This window comes from Triturus cristatus, chromosome 6 (genome assembly GCF_964204655.1).
Source record: "Triturus cristatus chromosome 6, aTriCri1.1, whole genome shotgun sequence".
Taxonomy (NCBI): Eukaryota; Metazoa; Chordata; class Amphibia; order Caudata; family Salamandridae; genus Triturus; species Triturus cristatus.
This window is the reverse complement of record NC_140589.1, coordinates 1351794076-1351814746: the sequence shown is the minus strand read 5'-3', so window position 1 is coordinate 1351814746 and position 20671 is coordinate 1351794076. Positions and strand designations below refer to the sequence as shown.

The window sequence follows — 20671 nt, the reverse complement described above, 5'->3', positions numbered from 1 at the left end:
TTTTTGGTAACTTGACTGTTACTGCGGATGTAATATCCGGATGTAATATCTTTTGCAGGGTGTGAATCAAATGACATTTCCACTAGATACCCTGCAGATAAGGTTGGCAGACCATTTGGATGGGATAGCACCAGGGAGGACAACCTTAGACGTCTGTATGCCATTGATCGACATCCAATTGCATACGTTTCCTACATAAATTCCATGAAGCACCAGCTTATGGGACAAACACCCTTATGTCTATTGTGCCCAAAAGGAGCAAGCACTGCCCGGAACAAAATAAACCCTAGGATGCTTATATTATTTAAAGGATAGCAATTTTATGCAGGGCCTTCCTAATACGTAGGATGTCAGGGAAGGTACCTTTGTATCAAGGCTACCATAATAAATTTGATAATGCCACTTTCTCCCTTAAGAGAGGAATGGCCACCTTCAGTATAGAAGGTCCAACTTAGGCCATGGATCCTTATGTAGGCTGCATCCAGAAGTGGCCATAGACCTGTCTGAAGGAACAACTGAGGGAAAGTTATGTTCTGCAAATATTATGGGTGGCCACAGTGTATCAGAGGATGTTCCCTTGTATGCCAGTGAGGCCACCATTGTGCAAGTGCTGCCTCCTTATGTAATTGCGGGCCTTCTTGTATTTGAAATAGGTACATATAACAAATGGTCCCTCCTTGTGCCAGGCTTGTTAAATCTTATTCATTTATATTTCGGGGGCCAGCAATTTACCCAGCTGTAGATGGTTAAGCTGCGACTGAAGCCACTCGTGGGTTGGATTATGACTGGGTTGTAAAATAGTAGGAAATAAAGAAGTAGGTATAAAAAACGTAGACCTTAAAAACAAAAACTCCTTCTTACTCCATGTTGTCTCTTGCATGTTACAGGGATACTCTCACAGCACCTCCTGTGCCAACCCCTCTCCTGAACTGCCTCCCTACACCATCCGTTCATTTACCCTGCCTTTTTTTCTAACTCTATTTTGAATGCAATTTCTTTCCTGCAAACTGAATTATGGGTCATTGTAATTTTTCTTTAACAGCAGCTGAATCTAACCTGTTTTAGGTCTGGCTATACATGACTTTCACTGTTGACATTTTGTTCCTTTAAAAATATGCACATTCTGTTGGCTGTTTGATGTATCGTTCCACCTCTGTAGAGGACTTCCTCTGCAATACATGAGGGGTTGTTTTGCATCTGAAAAGTACTTATACATCACACCTTTAATTATGTCTCATGCATGTGGTGTATACAGAACAAAATATTTGTATTTTTGTTTTTGCATACGCCTTTTCTTAAATTGTTTTATCAGATTTTAAAGTGAGGCATCCCATCTTAGAAGTTCTTGGCTCCAGCTCAAGCAATCCCTCCTTGCTACTTGAATGAAGCTCTTCTGCTGCAAGTTTTCCGCATCCACTTTCATCCACTTTCACTGGGGCTTGTGTAAAAATCATCAAGGCCAGCCCTGCTACTCTTCTACTGCTGTTACTTGACTAAGGCTCTATTGCTGTCAGCGTGCCCAGCTGATCCTGTTATGTATCCCATTGTGCTCCCACCGAAGGCTTGGGCAGAGAACACAGCGCCTTGTCTGGCCACTCTTCTGGCACTCTTGCCCGCAGTATCTTTCCTGCTGCTGCGCACTCCTGTTTTTTTCTGACTCTACTCCCGGCTTCTCCCTCCACTGTTTCCACACCAACATTATCATTACTAACAGTGCCACCACTACCACCACCACCATTGTCATTATTCTTGGACCTCTATTCTTGCATAGGCAGTAGTCACTAATGCTTTACCAGGGAAGGGCCAATGACTGCCATACTGTGCAAATTCTCACCTTTAACATGAAATCTATGCGGGTTTCTGATTACAGATGAGTTGATGCAATATAATATATTGTGTGTAAGCCATCATAATATAAAGTGGTGCGAACTTTTTGTGAGACATTTATTGAACACTAGAAAATACAACAAATGGAGTATTCACTGCAAGACCTTTAAAAACCAAAAACAGAAATGTATTTCTCCAGATTTGGATCTTGCATAGAATCACATGCTTGAATCATCACCGTTGTCAAAGTGGGAGTCCCACTGTATCTTTACAAAAGCAGTAAATGCTATACATAGGCTATGGCAGTGACTTCTCATTGTATTGTAGCCTATCTACATTCTTCTGTAAAAAATAAAAAGAGCCAAAGTTGAACTATAACCAATCAGATGCCAGCACCCTGTAGAGCACTTCCAAGAGAGGCTGAATCCCTCAGATTTTCTACCCCACGTTGTGTGAGAGGGAGTGCCCCCTGAGCTCTGTTCCGTTTTCTTTACATCTTTGCTGTTTTTTCACCTTTGCAGTTAACGTGTCGGAATCCTCTAAAAATGACTCTTCAGATTATGTGGATCTTGTGGTAACAAGTGACTGCATGCTGAAGATCCCCATAATGATTATGTCTATTGCTGGCATCCTCTCCATAAAGTAAAGGACTGCAAGATTTGTAGAACCTTCTTTACTAAAACGCTTGAAGACCGAGAAGGGAGATTATCAAAATGGCTGCAGAGACTTAAGACCAAGTCTTGTATATCTTCTGATGAAGCAGGGGGTGTGAGCTCTCATACTTGTCTTAAGAAACCTAAGAAAAAAGAAAAGTCTCAGGAGTCTCCTGAAGAACATAAAACACTTTAAATAAAAACACAGACCATCAGTCTTTGAAAAGCTCCTCTCTAAAAGGGAAAGATTAAATTCCTAATGAGTTACAATCTGATTCTTCGACTTCAACCTCTGTTTTGGTCTCAAAACCCCAAAAAATCCTCTTCAGATTATTCACTGACTAAGTTAAAAATGGGCAGATCATCATCGACGGGCACGCCGTCGAGTTGTTCGTCGCTGAGTAAATCGGCAACAAGGATCGCTTCAGCTCTGTTGTCAGCGGCTCCATTGTTGCTTTTCCATGCTTCCTAGATGACGCTTGTATCGCTGATGACGCCAATACTGCTGACGACCTCTTCACCGGCTACCATCAAGCCCCAAGTAGCCTCTTCACCTATAGCAAATGTTCTGTTGACGATGACTTTGTCTGTGGCCATACCACCCTCAGCCTCTTCTTCGACGATGACTGCTTCATCGATGAACAATGTCTTAGATACGTCCATGATGTCCAGGAATCGGATGACGACAATCTCTTTTCGGAGAGGCTCATAGCCCATCAGAACTTCATGTGAAATATCAGGAAGATGAGGAGTATGATGAGGAAATGTATTATCAGCAAGACTACCATCGTCAACACTTCTCAGGACCATCCCAGCCATATATGGACCGTATTCCTGAACCCATGGTTAATCTTCCATTTGCACTGATGCAGTATCTGCAAGCAATGTTGCAAGATTATCGCACACGCTTTCCTACATCTATTGAAGCAGTTTCACCTCCTCCTGCACCTTTACTTCCAGCATCTCTGCTTTCTATACTACCTTGTATGACACCCGTTTCAAATGCAGCCATGCCACAGAGGCAAGATGGCGATGAAGGAGAGGAAGGTGAACTTCCAGACACCCTTTTACCAGTCAATAAATGGGATGAGTACTTGATTCCCACACCTTCTTCCCCCCCCCCGCCTCAGGTGAACTTCAAGACACCCATTTTCCAGCCAATGAATGGGATGAGTACTTGATTCCCACACCTTCTCTCTTCCCCCCTGCCCTCTCCCAACCAGCACTTCAGTCAACAGACTCTCCACCGGAGGATATAGGTGGTTTTCGCTCTTTGATGGAAAGAGCAGCTTCAAGGTTTCAACTTCCTATGCTGGTCAAGCAACCTGACTGTTTTCGTCAGGATTTTAATGACCAGTCAAGGAAATCAAGATCAATACCTATAATTGATTTCATATGGGAGGAAGTTAAAATAATGAAAACACCAGCTTCTGTGGCTCCACTACTTCCTAAGATTGACAAGAAGTACAAGGCTCCTGATGATGCTCCAGCATATCTGGTGGGGCAACCAAAACCAGATTCAGTCATATCCCTAACTGCTCAGTGCAGATCCAAGAATCCCTCAACTCCGGTCACTACACCACCTGACAAAGAGGTTAGGCGTGTTGATTATATTGGTAAAAGGTTCACCACAACATCTGGCACCACAGTCCGCATTGCTAATTCTTTGACAATTGTGGGGAGGTACAATCACCATATGTGGTCAGATATCATGTCATAGCTAGTTCTTCTATCGGAAGATAGAAAGCAAGAGGCTTAGAAGATCCTAATGAAGGGAGAAAGATCAGCATCTGAAATGATTGATTCCGCAATGGATGTGGCCTCACTTGCTTTTCGAGAACTAGCTAAGGCAGCACTCCTTAAGCGCCAGGGCTGGCTTAAGGCAACCACCTTTCGCCCTGAGGTACAGAGCAAAATTTCAGATATGCCTTTCAACAGTAGAACGCTGTGAGAAAGTGCCATCTTTCTTGCATGGTATGCCCCCACTTTTTGCTAAATTGCTGAATGTACTTTGACTGAGTGTACCCTGGACTCCTGCCAATCAGGTGCACAGGGCCTATGTTCCTTCCTTAAAAACACACAAACTTCAAATTGGCAAAACCCTGGCCACATGTCAGCCCCTGGTAAATGGTACCCTAGGTTCCCAGGGCCTTGTGACCAGGGAAGGCCCCTAAGGGCTGCAGCACTCATTGTGCCACCCTTAGGGGCCCCGTACCCTTACACACACACACACTGCCTTTGCAGGCTGAGTGTCTGGGTGCAGGACAAAATGAAGAGTCGACATGGCACACATCTCTGTGTGCCATGCCCATCACCTACACTGCTAAGGCATATGTCATTCACCCCTCTGGCTGGGTGCCTTATGCCCATGGTGTGTGCACAGGAGCAGGAGCCCTGTGCCCCTACAGTACCCAGGTCCATTCCCGGGCACTGTAAGTGCAGTGCTGCCATTTAAGAGTACATGGTGCTGAGAACTCGTCAAACACGAGCTCCACAGCACCATAATGGCAACACTGAAGACTGGGAAGTTTGGTATCAAACTTCTCAGCACATTAAACCCACACTGATGCCAGTGTGGGATTTAATGTACCAAGCACCCTAGAGGGCATCTTAGAGATGCCCCCTTACAACTAACCTACAATCCACGTCTGCTCTGAGGCTGCCCAGGCTGCCACACAGCAGACACGTTGCTGGACCCCTGGGTGGGAGAGCCCCTGCTCTCCCGGGCCTGCAACAATGCACATCCTGGGTGAGGTGAGAAATCTCCTCCCCCAGGATGAGCAAAGGGAAGTTTCAAAGGCCTGCCGCCTCTAGGAGTTTCCCCAGACCACTGCAACCCCCCACTCTGGCGGGAAGCTTGGCCAGAAACCCCATACAAGGACAGGGGATGTGCCAGCCTGCCCACCCCACCCCTCAGGTGGGGGAGGCGAGGTAAAGCACATCTCCGGGCTCTCGCCCTCTTGAAGATGGGAGGCCCTACCCTATCAGGATTAGGCTACTGCCCCCCTCCCACAGGAGAGAGGCAGGATAGGGGGTGTACCCACCCCAGACAAGGACCCATTGGTCCCTGGCCTTCACCTACCTGTAACGCCCCTAAATCTAGTATTTAGGGGCACCCTGAACCTTCCTTCCCCAGATTCCAGATTCCGAAACTACAAGAAGAGCGAGAAGAAAAGAAGACCTGCCCTGCAGCTGCGAAGGAGAGGGAGACTCCAACTGCTTTGGCCCCAGCCCCACCGGCCTGTCGACCTCGAACCTGCTCCTGCTCCAAACTCGGCATCTCTTGTGGCCAGCAACCTCAGAAACCCTGGAGGACCTGGCTACCTTTGAACTCTGATCCCCTGGGACTCCCATGAGTAGAGGCTCTACTCAGAACCTACCTTTCACCCCTGGCAGCAGCCCGGAACCGCGATCCCAGCCCACTCTGCACCCGCCACGCCTGGCCGGTGCCGGAGGAAACTAAACCCACAAGGACGAGCCCACGGCGACTGTGACCCTGAGTCCGGCACCCAAGGACTCCCCTCGACAATCCTGAAGAAGCCTGCAGCCTCAGAACAGAGTGCCACCCCAACCGCGATCAACAGAGGGTAAGATTTCCCGACACCAAAAGGCACCCCTGCACCCGGCGCCCCACGGCCCTCTGTGTCCAATCCCGGGGTACCTACCTATCCTCCAACTACCCAACTTACCTCTCGAAGTGGTGGTGGCACCTGAAGAGTCCTCGTCCCCGCTTCCCATATTGCAAAGCCCTTGTGCTGCGTGGAGGCTGCAGTTAGATAACCAGCCAATTTCGCGCCGCTTTCATGAATAAAGAAGTTGTGTTCAACTCACCCTTGTGGAGTGCTGCTTTAAAGCTCGGAGCTTTTTTGGAACATTAATCACACGGCGCCTCCAGCCGTGGAAGCAAGCACCGCCACTTCAACTGGACAAGGTCTGCGGGGCTGGTTATCTAACTGCAGCCTCCACGCAGCACAAGGGCTTTGCAATATGGGAAGCGGTTGAAATGTCTTGAGGCCCACCGGAGGGCTGTTAAGAATGAAAAGTGACTGGAAATCGGCAGAAGAATTTCGCTGGCAAATAAATGACTATACCTGAATAGAAGAATTGGGACCTCTACTCCCGGCATATCGCCTACCTGAGTGCCAATAGGGTAATAGATGTGGAAGTCCATTTCATGTTTTGCCTGCTGCCGCCCTATGATTACGGTGCTTGAAGCACTGAAACGCGTCCGGGAATAGGATTAATTGGGTCAATTTCGCGCCGCTTTCATGAATAAAGAAGTTGTGTTCAACTCAGCCTTGTGGAGTGCTGCTTTAAAGCTCGGAGCTTTTTTGGAACATTATATATATATATATATATATATATATATATATTTTGCCTGCTTGCTATTCTGATTCAAGCAAGTGAATCTATTAAAGATCCAATACTGGAGAAGAAAATATGTTACTTACTTGTAACTGCAGTTCTCCAGTATTGGTATCTTTCATAGATTCACATGCGACTCACCCTCCTCCCCTGAAAGACTTCCCTTATTTAGCCAACGATAACTCTTATCACATTTATGCTTGAAAATCTGAAGGACTCCACCAATCTTGGGAGTGTTCTATAGGGTGCTGGCATCTGGTTGGTTATAGTTCAACTTTGGTTCTTTTTTTTACAAAAGAATGAAGATAGGCTGTGACAGTGGCTTCTCACTGCATCACTGCATTATAACCTATGTATAATATTTACTTCAGGCACAAGCAAACTCCAAATTAACCTGTGGTCTACCCCCTGGTAGCTTAGCACAGAGCAATCAGTCTTAACTTAGAGACTATGTGTAAAGTACTTGTACAACAATTCAGACACTAGCATAGTGGCAACACACCATAAAAAAATTCCCACAGCACATTTAGAAACATAGAGTAATTTTTTTATGACTAAAACACGACCAAAAGGGGCGTGGCCAAGATGGTGGCGAGGTGAGACGTGCCTTTCTGTCTCTCCCTCGCCCGCCTGGGATCAGCGCCGTTACCTGCCCCCGCTTTCGGCACACAGCACCGCCGGCGACGCCAGTGACGGAGGCGAGCAAGTAGAGACCCGAGGGAGCCCCGGTGAGCTGTGGGGCCTCCACAACGGCGGGGGAAGCGATCGGCCGGCCGCGGCCTGGAGCCGCGAAGCACAGCCCCGGCCTCGCGTGACTGAGGCCCGGAGAGGCGGAGCAGCCCCGGCGGCGGTCCGGGAGGAGTGTGGGCGTCCTGCTGGCCGGATAGAGAGGGGCGACGGCGGAGCTGTGCCCCTGCGGAAGCTGTGGCAAGGGGCCGACGATTGCAGAGTCGGAGGAGCTGGGTGCGGCGCCTACGCGGGGAAGCCGGCGGCCTACAGAGACGAGGTGAGACGCAGGCCCGGACAGGCGCGAGAGGACGCGGAGTGCCCGCGAGAGCGGACGGAGACCTAGTGCCCACACCGAGGCCGGGGACAGAAGAGGGGGCCTGCGCGGAAGCGCCGCCGAGGACGCCAGCGACGGGAGCAGGTCTGTCGGGCCCCGCGTGGGCCCCGCCGAGCAGTGGGGTCCCCTTGGCGGCGTGGGCGGCCTACAGAGACTAGGTGAGACGCAGGCCCGGACAGGCGCGAGAGGACGCGGAGTGCCCGCGAGAGCGGACGGAGACCTAGTGCCCACACCGAGGCCGGGGACAGAAGAGGGGGCCTGCGCGGAAGCGCCGCCGAGGACGCCAGAGACGGGAGTGGGTCTGACGGGCCCTGCGTGAGCCCCGCCGAGCAGTGGGGGTCCCCTTGGCGGCAGGGGCGGCGGACGATAGGCCGCGGCCTGGTGACGAGCCACGCAGCATTGGCCGCAGGTAATTGCCGCCCGGAGTCGGGGGTCTCCCTGGTTGGCCGCCACCAGTGAGAGCTGGAGCATCGTGGCCCGACGGTGACAGGATTGGTGGAGGGGAGACCCCTTGGCGGAGCGGAGGACGCGGGGCGAGCAGCGGGCGCCCGGAGGAGTGGAGGCGTGGGGCCGGAGTGCCGCTGGGCGCAAGGGGGTGATCCGTGACCACTGGGCCCCCCCCGAGCGGGCAGCGGCCGGTTGCACCCCGTCGGAGGCAGCCTGGGCCTTTGACGCGAATGCCGCTGCGGTGACTGGACCCCGGGGGATTGACCGGCCGATCAGTGACCCAGTCCCCGGTGCCTGGCTGGGAGAGTCGGCTCGGGGGTGCGCCCCATCGTACCATGGCGTCCCAGCGGGGCAAGGGCAAGGACAAGACACAGAGCAAGTCGCTGCAGGAGCTGTTTGCCAAGAACCAGGGAGGGGCGGCGGCGGCGGGGCCCGCGGCCCAGGCGACTGCGACGGAAGAGATGCGGTCGACGCGGGCCGGGGACGACGGATCGGAACCCGTCACCAGGGCCTTCCTACTGTCGCTGTTCGCGGAACAGCGGGAGGAACTTAAGAGCATGAAGCAGGAACTCTCGGCGGAGCTCAGGGAGGTGCGGAGGGACCTGGATGGTGTGGGAGAGAGAGTCCAAGCAGTAGAGGACAGGGTGGATGCTCAAGACACGGAGCTCTCCCTGGTGCATCAGGATCTCCTAAGGCTCCACGACCAGCAAGTGGACATTCAATCCCACCTGGAAGACTTGGAGAACAGGTCGCGGCGGCACAATATCCGCATTCGAGGGGTGAAACACAACGCAGAAGCGGGGGACATCTTTGCCTTCACGCGAGAGCTCTTCAATCAGATCCTGGGGCGGCCGGCCGGGACGGAGCTCACTCTGGATCGCGCCCACCGGGTGGGCCCCCCGCGCCCGGACAATGCCCTGCCGGCCGACATCCTGGTCTGTCTTCAGGACTATGGCACTAAGGAGGAGATCCTCAGGAGGGCGAGATCGCAACACCCCATCTCCTTTCAGGGTACCCTCCCGGTGCTCTATCAGGACCTTGCAGCCCTGACTCTCCAGAAACGCAGGACCTTCCGCCCTGTCACGGAGGCCCTCCGTCAACGGGACATTAAATATTCCTGGGGACATCCGTTCCGTCTGATCTTCCGGCATAACGACCGGTTGTACCAATTGCGCTCCTTGACGGAGGCATGCAAGCTGTTGGACATTGACTGCCCGAAGGATGATGAGGAGGGTCCTGCGCCGAGCTCCCAGAGAGTCAGCGGTCCGGGTCCAGGATGGACCCAGTTGAAGCAAAGGCGCAGAGGTGCCAGGCGGCGGGGGCCGCCACCCGAGGAGATCGCTCAGGGTCGTCAAGACGCCATATCCTCGGTGGCGGGGGCTCTGGCCCCGAAGGACGCGACCCCTTGAGGGGGGTTCCCTGCGGAAAGCGCCTCTATTGCTTTCTTTCTCTGCTAATCACAATGCCGCTAGGCCCGTTGGGGCGGCGTTGGCGGGTACACAGCCGGGTGGGTGGGGGGGAGGGGATGCCTTGGTGAGCCACGTTGCCCCCACTGACTTTTGACTTTCTGATCTTCCTTGGAAGATGGACTATTGGTTTGTTCAATTTGGTTGGGGTGGGGGAGGGAGGGTTCGCGGGGTTAGTTGGGCTTTCACTTCCTTTTCTTTCTTTTCTTCCTTTTTCTTCTCTTTTCTGTACCGGGCTTGAGGGGTGGTGTTTGGGTGGCTTAGGGTGCATTTTGGTCATTACAGGGTTGAGCGTTTATAGCGGGTGTTCCTCGAGGGGTGGGTATGCCTTCCACAACGCTTAAGGTCCTTACGCTTAATGTCCGGGGCTTGAACAATCCTATCAAACGTAGATCTATCCTCTCCCTTCTTGTGCAGTCGGGGGCCGAGATGTGCCTGCTTCAGGAAACGCACCTCCTTCTGAAAGACACGCACCGGCTGCAGTCCCGATCATTCCCCATACAGTTCTTTTCCTGTGACACCTCTAAACGGGCGGGGGTGGCGATCCTTCTCGTGCCGAGGTTCAGGGGGCCTTCGATGCGCAGGGTGGCGGAGATCAGAGGCAGGTTGCTTGTATACCAAGTCCAGATGGGGGACTACACATTCACGGTAGGCTCAATTTATGCACCTAATGACAGACCGGAACATTTCCTCCAGGCGGCGCTGACGGAGCTGTCGGCCTCCCCGGACCGGAGATTGCTGCTCGGGGGAGACCTGAATTTGGTCTTCGATAACGTGATGGACCGGTCGGCACAGCGCACGGGGCAGGTGGGTGCTCTATCGCAGAAGGGTCACGCGGCGCTTCAGGAGTTAGATATGGTGGATCTCTGGCAGGTGTACAATCCCTCAGCCCGGGAATACACGCATACTTCATGCGCGCACGGCACTTACGCGCGGCTGGACTACTTCCTGGCCACCCGAGCAATCTGTCAAGAGGCCTCCGGGGTGGAGATACTGGCGGCGTCTCTGTCGGATCATGCAGCGGTGGTCATGACGCTGCGGCTTCTGCCCATGGGCGGGAGACGCCGCCAGTGGAGCCTGCGGGACACACTCTTGCTTCGCCCCGCGGTGGACAAAAAGCTACGAGGAGTCATCGAGGAGTATCTTCGCTTCAACGATAATGGTGATACGGCCGTGACCACGTGCTGGCTTGCTCTGAAGGCGGTGGTCCGTGGGGCTATCATTGCCCTCTCCGCGGCCGAGAATAGAGAGCGCCCGGCGAAGCGCGCGGAGCTAGCGCAGAAGGTCAGGGATCTAGAGCGTATGCATAGTCGCACGGGGGCCCCGAGGGTCTGGCGGCTGTTGAAGGCACAGAGGGCCCAGTTGGAGGCGCTGGATCGCGACAGGGCGGAATATGCGGCATTGCGCCTCCGGCATAGCTACTACGTGGGTGGGGATAAATGTGGCGGTCTTCTGGCCCGGTGCCTGCGGGAGCGCCGATTGCGGGAGGGGGTCAAGGCGATAGAGGACTCGAGCGGGGTCCTGCACACGGACGACGGCGAGATTGCCGCGACGTTTCGAGACTTCTATGCTCGGCTTTACGATGCGCAGACACTCGACGACAGCGGGCTTGACGCGTACCTGGGCCACGCGCGAATAGCGGGCCTCTCAGCGACCCAGGCAGAGCTGCTTGAATCGCCAATCCGCCCGGAGGAGGTGATCTCGGCCATCTCGCGACTCAAGGTAGGCAAATCCCCGGGCCCGGACGGCTTTACAGCTACGTTCTATCTGCAATTCTGCCCTTTGGTCGCCCCCATTCTTACTCGACTCTTCAATTCGTTCGACGCGTTCGGAGCCTTGCCCTCCCCACTGCTGGAAGCTGCGATAGTGGTGATCCCTAAACCCGGGAAGGAGGGCACAAAGTGCGGTTCCTACCGGCCGATCTCCCTTCTAAACGTGGACCTTCAGTTGTACACGGGGATCTTGGCGGCCCGTCTCGCGCCGCACTTACCGGATCTTATAGACCCGGACCAGGCGGGCTTTATTCCGGGCCGCCAAACGAGCGACCACACGAAACGGGTCCTGCATCTTATTGAAAAGGCCTCACGATTCCCGGCCGACTATGCCCTTCTGGCGGTCGACGCCGAGAAGGCGTTTGACCGGGTGCACTGGCCCTATCTGGAGGCGGTTCTGCAGCGGTTCGGGCTCCGGGACAAGATGAGAGCGCGCATACTCAATTGCTACCGAGACCCTCACGCCACGGTCCGAGTTAATGGTCATACCTCGGAGCCGTTTCGGATCTCCCGGGGCACCAGGCAGGGTTGTCCCCTCTCCCCGTTGCTCTTCGCAATGTACATGGAGCCCCTTGCTCAGCACATACGATACAACGGCCGGATCTCTGGGATCCGGTTTGGAGGGGATGTCCATACGATTTGCTTTTATGCTGACGATGTCCTCTTGACCTTCCGAGAGCCAATGACGTCCCTGGGAGCGATCCTGGAGGAACTTACTGCGTTCGGGGAGGTATCCGGCTTCAAGGTCAACGTTGCCAAATCAATGGCGCTCTCCCTCTCTCTAACACCGGGAGCGATCGCAGACCTACGTGCGAAGTATCCGGTCCCCTGGTCGTCGGGACCAGTCCCCTATCTCGGGGTGCAGCTGACCCCTACGATTCCGGGCATCCGGACCCTGAATTACGATCGTCTCCGCTCCACCGTCAAAACAGATCTCCTTCGCTGGCGACGTTTGCCGCTCTCATGGCTTGGGCGGGTGGCGGCCATCAAAATGACGATACTGCCCAAGATACTGTATGTGTTCCACACGCTCCCCATATACCCACCGAAGGGCTGGATCAAGAAGGTCCAATCCGATTTAGCTCAGTTCATCTGGCAGGGCAGGAAACCTCGCCTCAAGCGCCAGATTAGCTCTCTCCCGCCGGAACATGGTGGTGTCGGCATTCCCGATCTCGCACTCTACTTCCAAGCCGCCCAACTCCGCTACCTGGTGGAATGGGTGAGGCCCGAATCCGCAAAGCACTGGTTGTTCCAGGATCGGGCGGTGGCGGGGACATCCCTGGCCGCAATCCCGTTTCTACGCCGGGAACAGCGGCCCCCCAATCTTTACGCCTCGTGGGTGACCCAGGCGGTGGTGCGGATCTGGGACCAGACTGGGGAGAGGCAGGAACTGACGACCTTTCCCTCGCCGCTGACCCCCCTGTTCGGAAACTCCGACTTCCCGCCGGGGCAGCCGGAGTCCTCTTTCCCGGGTTGGCGTTACACTGGCTGCAGGGCGTTGGGGGTTTTGTACGGGGCGGGCGGGCTGGCCACACTGGCCCAGCTGGCCACCGATTTATGGTATTCCGGCCAGGGACCAGATTGGTTACCTTCAGATTAAACACTGGGCCACGCAGCCGCGGGAGAAGAGCGCGGCGCAACGTCGGCTCACGGCGTTTGAACGCTGGCTCATCACACGGTCATCGGACAAAAAGTTGACCTCGGACCTCTACAAGATGCTCCTTTCCTCGCACATTCCCTCGTACCACGCGGGTAGGGCGCGCTGGGAGAGGGACTTAGGGAGGGATCTGCTCGCAAAGGAATGGGAGGGTTGCTGCTACAGGGCCCGGCACACGGCTACACATACAGGGCTTACGGAAACGTTCACTAAACTGGTGAACTATTGGTATTCTACACCGGAACGCTTGCACCGAATGGACAGCTCACGCACCGCGGGGTGCTGGAGGGGGTGCGGTCAATCTGGCACCTTGACGCATATTCTTTGGGACTGCCCCCTGATATCCCTGTATTGGCGACAAATTCTGGATGAGGTGGATAGATACTTCGACACGGAGCTGCCCAGACTACCTGCATACATCATTCTGGGGGTCTCCAATGCCATTACCTACCCCCTGAAGTCCCGTAGGGGGAAACAGATAGCCTTCGCATTGGGGGCGGCCACGCAATGTCTACTAGCTTGCTGGAATACGCCCCGCATTCCTACACACTTGGAGTGGCTGCACCGCCTCTGGCACATCCTGGGGATGGAGCTTATCTCCTTAATGCTGGCTGGTAAAGGTGACTCCTTTCCGGACTTGTGGCAGCCGTTCCGGGCCCTCCTGACCCAGGACTTTAGGGAGCTGACGTGTCCCCGGTACCTACGCCTTCTACGGCTTAGCACGGATCCGGAGGAGAAGGACACTGCTCAGAAACCATGATTGGACTATTGCCCAGGGACGGCCTTTTGCGCTCGGCCCCCAGGTCCCTTTGACCCCGGGCTCAGTTCTCCATTTCCTTCTTTTTTCTTCCTTCTTCTTTCTTCTGTCTCATTTCCCACGGGGGATGGGGGGTGGGATGGCCGAGGGGAGGGGGGTTATTTGGGGGTTCAGGTTGGGGGCGGAGGGTTACTAGAGCGGCGGGTGCTGGGCCTTGCGGGCACACTCCCGCCACTCCGAGCGTTTAGTAGTGACGAAGGCGGGCCCAGTTTATCCCGCTCCTGCTGGGGCGGGGGAAAGTGTAATTGTTTGCTGCCATTTTTCCCTCTGTTGAAAACTTTAATAAAAAGATTTAAACCTAAAACACGACCAAAATGATAAAAATCCTATCAGTAGAACTGGAGGTATGAGTTTCTAAACATTTCAGTGAAAATAGCACCAAACAGCACAAAGCATCAACTGGGGCAAAACTGGTCATGCCAAACCGGGACAAAGTCACAAGTTCAGCCCGACCACGATGAAGCAGCAGGAACCTAGTTAGGCCCACTGTATAACATAATTTAAATCCAGGTTGTGGAGCGTTGTGAGGATTCGAATCGAAGATGCGTGCGTGGCGGAGCTAGAGCAATGCTTCTGTTCTGAGATGTGGTGAGCCTGCAAAGCAAGGTCCTGTGTAGTTGTCGAAGATACCATTGACGATGGCTTGCGAAATTAAGTCCAGCATCAAGGATGCGGCGCGCAGTCTAGGTGAAGCGCCGGTTCTGAAAAACTGCGAGGTGCAGTGCAGTGACGTCGTTGACACTGCAGTCGGAGGGAGATGCGAGGACCCACGCCGTAGATGCGTCACACATTTGGAGTGATGTGCCAGTTCCAAGGACTGCAGTGGCATTGTGAGTCTTTGCAACGGTTCGGTCCATGTAGCAGCAAGGATGTGTTGGTTCTGTTTGGGGATATGCCGCGTAGCAGAGGAGATACGCCGGGTCCCAGAGGAGATACGCCGGGTCCCCTGGATTCACAGTGGCTGGCAAGCACTTTAGGCCCACTTTCAAGGGTCCAGGACTGGTGTGGCACCACTTGGCAGGGTAGACTCACAGATGACAGAGTCCAGGTGCAAATGGAAGGTTGTTGTAAGCCTGTTATGTCCCTGAGGCTTCAGATCAGGAGGCCAGCTAACTAACCCGTTGGAGACACTCTGGGTTCTGCGTTCAGGAGATGCAGGTCCAGTCATTCTCACCTAGGCAAGAGGGCAGAAGGTCAGCACAGCAAGGCAGATTGCAATCCAGTAGAGTGGCAGTCCTTCAACAGCATAGCAGCACTTTTATCCTGCCAGTGTATTCACAGTTCCAGAAGTGTACTCAAGATTTGGTGTTTGAGGTCCAGTATTTATATGCAGTTGTGCCTTTGAAGTCAGGAGATGCTTCTAGAGGTTTCCCTTTGAAGTTCCCAGGCATCCTGCCTTCCCTGCCTGGCCCCAGACTAAATACAGGAGTTATGCAGCCTATTCAGGTGTAAGTGGGGCTGTGCCCAGCTCCTCCCTTCCATTCTGCCAGTGATGGCAGATCCAGGCATAGCTACGCCCCCTTTCATGTGTGGCTGTCTAGGAGGAATACACAAAGCTCATCTGTTAGCTACACCCAGTTATGTGACTAGAGACAGGCTACAGGCACTAAATGGCTATGGTTAAAAAATGCCAACTTTCTAAAAGATGCGTTTTCAGAATTGCAATTTAAAATCTGACTGCCCCATAAGTTAGGATTTTAAATTGTGATTCTTGGAACACCAAACATGAACTGGTGATCTGTTCCCATTTGGAAATTACACTTATAAAATGTTGTAAGGTAATCCCAGTGGTGTCTTATTGGAGAGATAGGTGTTGCAGCAGTGTAAAACGAATTTAAGAGTTCTTCACTACCAGGACATATAAAACTTAAGGGCACATGTCCTCCTTTTTCAAATATATTGCACTCTGCCCTCTGCGCTGTCCAGGGTCTACCCTATGGGAGACTTATATGTATTCAAAATGAAGGTTTGGGCTTTGTCAAGTCGAAATGGAAGTTTTTTTCTTTTTTCTTTTTTTTTTTTTTTTTTGATCCTCATCTCACCACTAACGAATGCAACTTGTCTCCTGTGGCCCAATCTTATCCTGGGTGGCCCAGGCCGGAGTTCTTGCTATCGCCTGGAGCCAACCTGGCCTGCCTTTTTATACCAAGGCATGGTGTTAATCATTGGACCATATATTATTACAACCTCATTGCAGTTCGCCATTCAAAAAAAGGTTCCCAAATAGTGCTATTCCTTCTGTGAGTTAAAAGTGTTTCTAAGCGTGCAATTCTCAGTGTAGCTCTCAACCAATTATCATACAACGGGGGGGTTAGGATCCTTCCACATCTTGCAGATTTCTCTGCGAGCAATCAAAATAAAACAAAAAAATAATGCAACATATGGTTCTCCTAATTCATCAATAAGTTCTACTTCCAGCCCAAACATGACTCTAGCTAAGTTCAGACAAAGCTTTGATTTAAAAATACTCTCTATAGCCCGTTCCACTCTACTCCAAAAGAGGCCTATTGTCAAGCATTCATAAAATATATGGATATCATCCGCTTCTACCAGCCCACATCTTGGGCAGGAGGGGGGTGGATTTATAAACCTCGCAAGTTTTTTTGGTGTGTAATATAGTCTATTTATAGTGAAAAAATGATTCTTTTTAAGAGAAACAGTTCTCACATATTTATATAGTATTTTTAAAGAATAATCATAAAGAGTGGCTGAGTCTACCTCAAGTCTCGTTGAGTTCCATACCCTATTTGGTGCGGGAGAGTACGCTTCCTCCACTTCCAACATCTTCCTGTACCAGAACCCAACTTCTCTCTTCCTGAGCCCTGGAGATGAAAGAACACTCGATTTCCCAATTTCCTCCAATATTCTCTTCCTCAGCCTTAAACCAGGCGCAACGTTGGATGTATTTAAACCTAGAGAAGGAGTCCCCGATCCTGGACTTCAGTACCTCCCACGGGAGGACTCCATCCGATGTTATCAGATCCGACCATACATTTATTCCTACTCCCCTAATAGGGAGGGACAAACTGTCCCTGAGCCATAGAGGTTGGCCTGGGGATTCCCAAATTGGGGCAAACTCAGAATAATACTTAGTCCCCCATATCTCTTTAGCTTTGTTCCAAACTCTAAGGGCTGATTTTAATACCTTTAGACGTACTTTTTTATAAAATTTGACCGCTCCAATTTTGTACAGGAACCCGGATTCTCCACCCTCTACACCTACCATTAAATTCAAGATTCTCCCCCAATTGGAGTCATCGGGGCATGACAGTAAACACCTAAAATTTTTGAGCTGGAAAGATAGAGCATACCAATTTATATCTGGGAGTGCTAGCCCACCTTTTAATAATCTTCTTTTTAACTTTTTCCATGATAGCCTAGATTTTTTTTTTTGCCCATATGAAGCTACCGATCTTCCCCTGAATGTTTGCAAGAGTTTAATCAGGAAATAAAAGGGGGATTGAATTAAACAAATAGGTCAACTTAGGCAAAATAACCATTTTGACCAAATTAACTCTACCATAAATTGTGAGGGGAAGGTTCTGCCATCTAGAGAAGAGCTGATCAATATCCTTACTTAATTTCTTAATATTGACTTGAACTAAATGATTAATGTCTGGAGTGATGATAATTCCTAAATATCTAAACTGACTGCTACGAGAACCTACCCAGTTATCAATCCCCCAGCACATGATTTCTGTTTTAGAATTATTTATTTGATAACCCGAGTGGTGACCAAAATCCTCCATTATCGTCTCTACCCTAGGAAATACTTCCGCCGGATTACTTGTATAGATCAACAAATCGTCAGCATATAGAGCAAGCTTACAACTGTAATCCTTATATTTGAAGGGAGTAATTGTCTCATCAATCCTGAGTGCCTGTGCCAACGGCTCAATATAAATATCAAAAAGGAGAGGGGAAATAGGGCACCCCTGCCTAGTGCTCCTCCCTATCTTGAATCTAGATGTTAATCGACCGTTCAGAAGGATTTCCGCCGAGGCTCCTTCATAGCACCCTCTCATAGTTTGAACAAAAGTCTCACCAAACCCCATTACCCCGAGTGTGTCCCACAGAAATCCCCAGTCGAAATGGAAGTTTAAACTGCCCACTCAGGCTTTGTAGTGGCAGGCCTGAGACATGTTTGAAGAGCTACTTAAGTGGGTGGCACCATCGGTGCTGCAGACCCACTATTAGCATTTAATGTACAGGTCCTGGGCTCATATTGTGCCACTTATAAGTGCATTAAATATGGCAATTGGGTATAAGCCAATGTTTCCATTTTTTGAGGAGTGAGCACAAGTGCTTTAGCACTGGTTATCAGTGGTAAAGTGCATAGAGTCCTACAGCCAACAAAAACGAATTCAGCAAAAAGTAAGAGAAGGAAGGCAAACAGTTTGGGGATGACTCTGCAAGAGGGGCTAGGTTGAATAGTATCCATAGATTGATTTTGCAAATTATACATAATGCATGTGCATCGGAGAGTCTTTCTTAAAGGCTTAGTTCCAGATACTCGCATTCTGTAAATGTGATCTTCAACTAGTACATCACAATGACTTAAAGGGTGTTAACACTATTCCTTCTCTACTTTGTGCTTTGTAGACAGCTTATGCTAGGATTGTTCTTAAACACTGTCATTGTTTACTACATGAAGAACTGGCCACATTGGTTCTCATTATTTTCAATTTTTGAGAAGGAAGAAGAGAGAAGCCAAAGAAGTCCAGCAAGGCCCTAAAGAAACCAGTTTCTTCACCTAGCATTCAAAAGAAGGAAAAGAACATAGACAAGGTAGTTTTTCAGGAAACATTTCCTAATATTATGCATTTGTACAGAAATTCATGAGCAAATATTATTTTATATTTTCATCCTTTATATTGACAACAAACTTGACTCCTCATACTAATTTGCCATTTCCGGTTTTAAATATGTATTGTTTTATGTAGCAAACAAATGCACTTTTTGCCTTTCTACTTAAATTGTTGGGCACATATTATTTTGTAGTACAGTTTCTGATGGCTGAAAAGGTAGTAAATCATGAACTATATAATAGGGGTTACGAATATGGAACTCTCTGCGCATTTACAGCCACCAACCTCAAGGGCGCGAGACATATGGCAGCCGTTGCACACATACCTATTTGAACAATCGGACCCTACATACACGCAACCTGAAGAATAATGTATGATAGCAGAGTACAGAATGCAAGGGGTAAACATTGCGCAGACAGCCGGCCTGAGGGCAACCCCTTCTGGATAAGGGACTCTTGTTGGGATCACACCTTGTAAAATGGAACCTTCTAAGGCTTGAATATACCACTGTATGTAAGTGGAACGAAATGTAAGGATCAACATGTGATAAAAGATTGAGTATGTACGGTACCTTGTTTACTAAAACGAAAACAAAAGGCTACAGGATTCTAACTTTTGGATAATCTCCAGAAGCCCAGTTTTTTTAGTGGTGAGCATTGATCTTGCAGTGCCAATCTGGTATTTAATTTAAACAGATGAAGACAGCAAATCATTGTCCTAGCCCCCTCTACTCCACCACAAAAATATAATTACACTGCCCAATGCCCATGTTCTTTGGCAAGACATATTCATCCATGCAACGTTAAGATGCTGGCCTGAGCTTAAACTGTCAGGTAGAAGCAGTAAGAAAGTAATTCTCATGCCAATTAAAAGCAGCTATTAATCCATGCTGAACACTAACCCAGGATAATGTTGCAAAAAGACCGCTTTTGACATTCTAGTGAACTTGCTGATAGACCATAGCAACACCCTCTGCTAAGTGCCACGTAAAATACTGTGAAAAGCTCACCACACAGCTTGATGTTTTTTCATTGGCCTACAAATGTCAAGCAGGTCCATCCCTGTTGCCTACAGTGGATCTCTGTAGAGTTCAGAAATTATACTTTGCCTCAACTATATATGCTAGGAGAACTCTTTCCCGATCTACTTCCTGGACAACATCAAAAAGTAATACTCCACCCCCAGCTTCAAAAAGCCTAGACTGATCCTCTGTTTACTCAAGACCAAGCACAAAAACCAAGGAGACTGGCACCTTTCAAACATATTAAAGCTATCTCTAGAATTCTATACTCTACCCTCGAATATCAGCAATGTGTGCCTCAGCCTTCTACAATTTATGGCTAAACTTAAGGATGCCCTCTTTTCTCCCAACTCAGTTATCAAATGCTTGTTGTATGTAACAATAAGTTAGTAATAGCCCTTTGCTATGCACATGCTAAATTTAATCCCTTACATATGTACCGGTAACCTGCTAATCCGTGTACCTAATGTGGTGTTGATAACATTCCATTGATTCAAACTACTATAAACTGCAAGTTTGGAGCAGTCCAAGCACATATTACCCCCTGGCATCTACATAAACGTTTTGATTGTGCTACTGCAAAATAGGGCCCCAGAGTCTATCAGATTCACTGAGTGTGCCACTGATGTTTGATTGGTCCATTTCGTCATCTTCTGTTGCTCCTGTAGGCATATTTGCTCCCTTCGTTTGCAAGCAGGTCCGAAAGTGTGCTACGGAATTAATTGAATATCTGGTTTACCACCCAGAGAGAAAGGAGACAGACTCCTAAGGGCCG

General features: G+C 50.5%; 1 protein-coding gene across 4 annotated transcripts in view; it reads left to right on the top strand.

Annotated features, from left to right (window-relative positions):
* Positions 1-20671, top strand: part of SANBR (SANT and BTB domain regulator of CSR) — a 285399-nt gene that overhangs the window by 189221 nt on the left and 75507 nt on the right. For 3 of the 4 annotated variants that reach the window (XM_085612350.1, XM_085612352.1, XM_085612353.1), the window contains one exon: positions 18761-18855. In XM_085612350.1, coding sequence (XP_085468476.1) covers positions 18761-18855 — 95 coding nt within the window. The remainder of the gene's footprint in view (positions 1-18760; positions 18856-20671) is intronic. The other variant, XM_085612351.1, reaches the window with a different exon arrangement.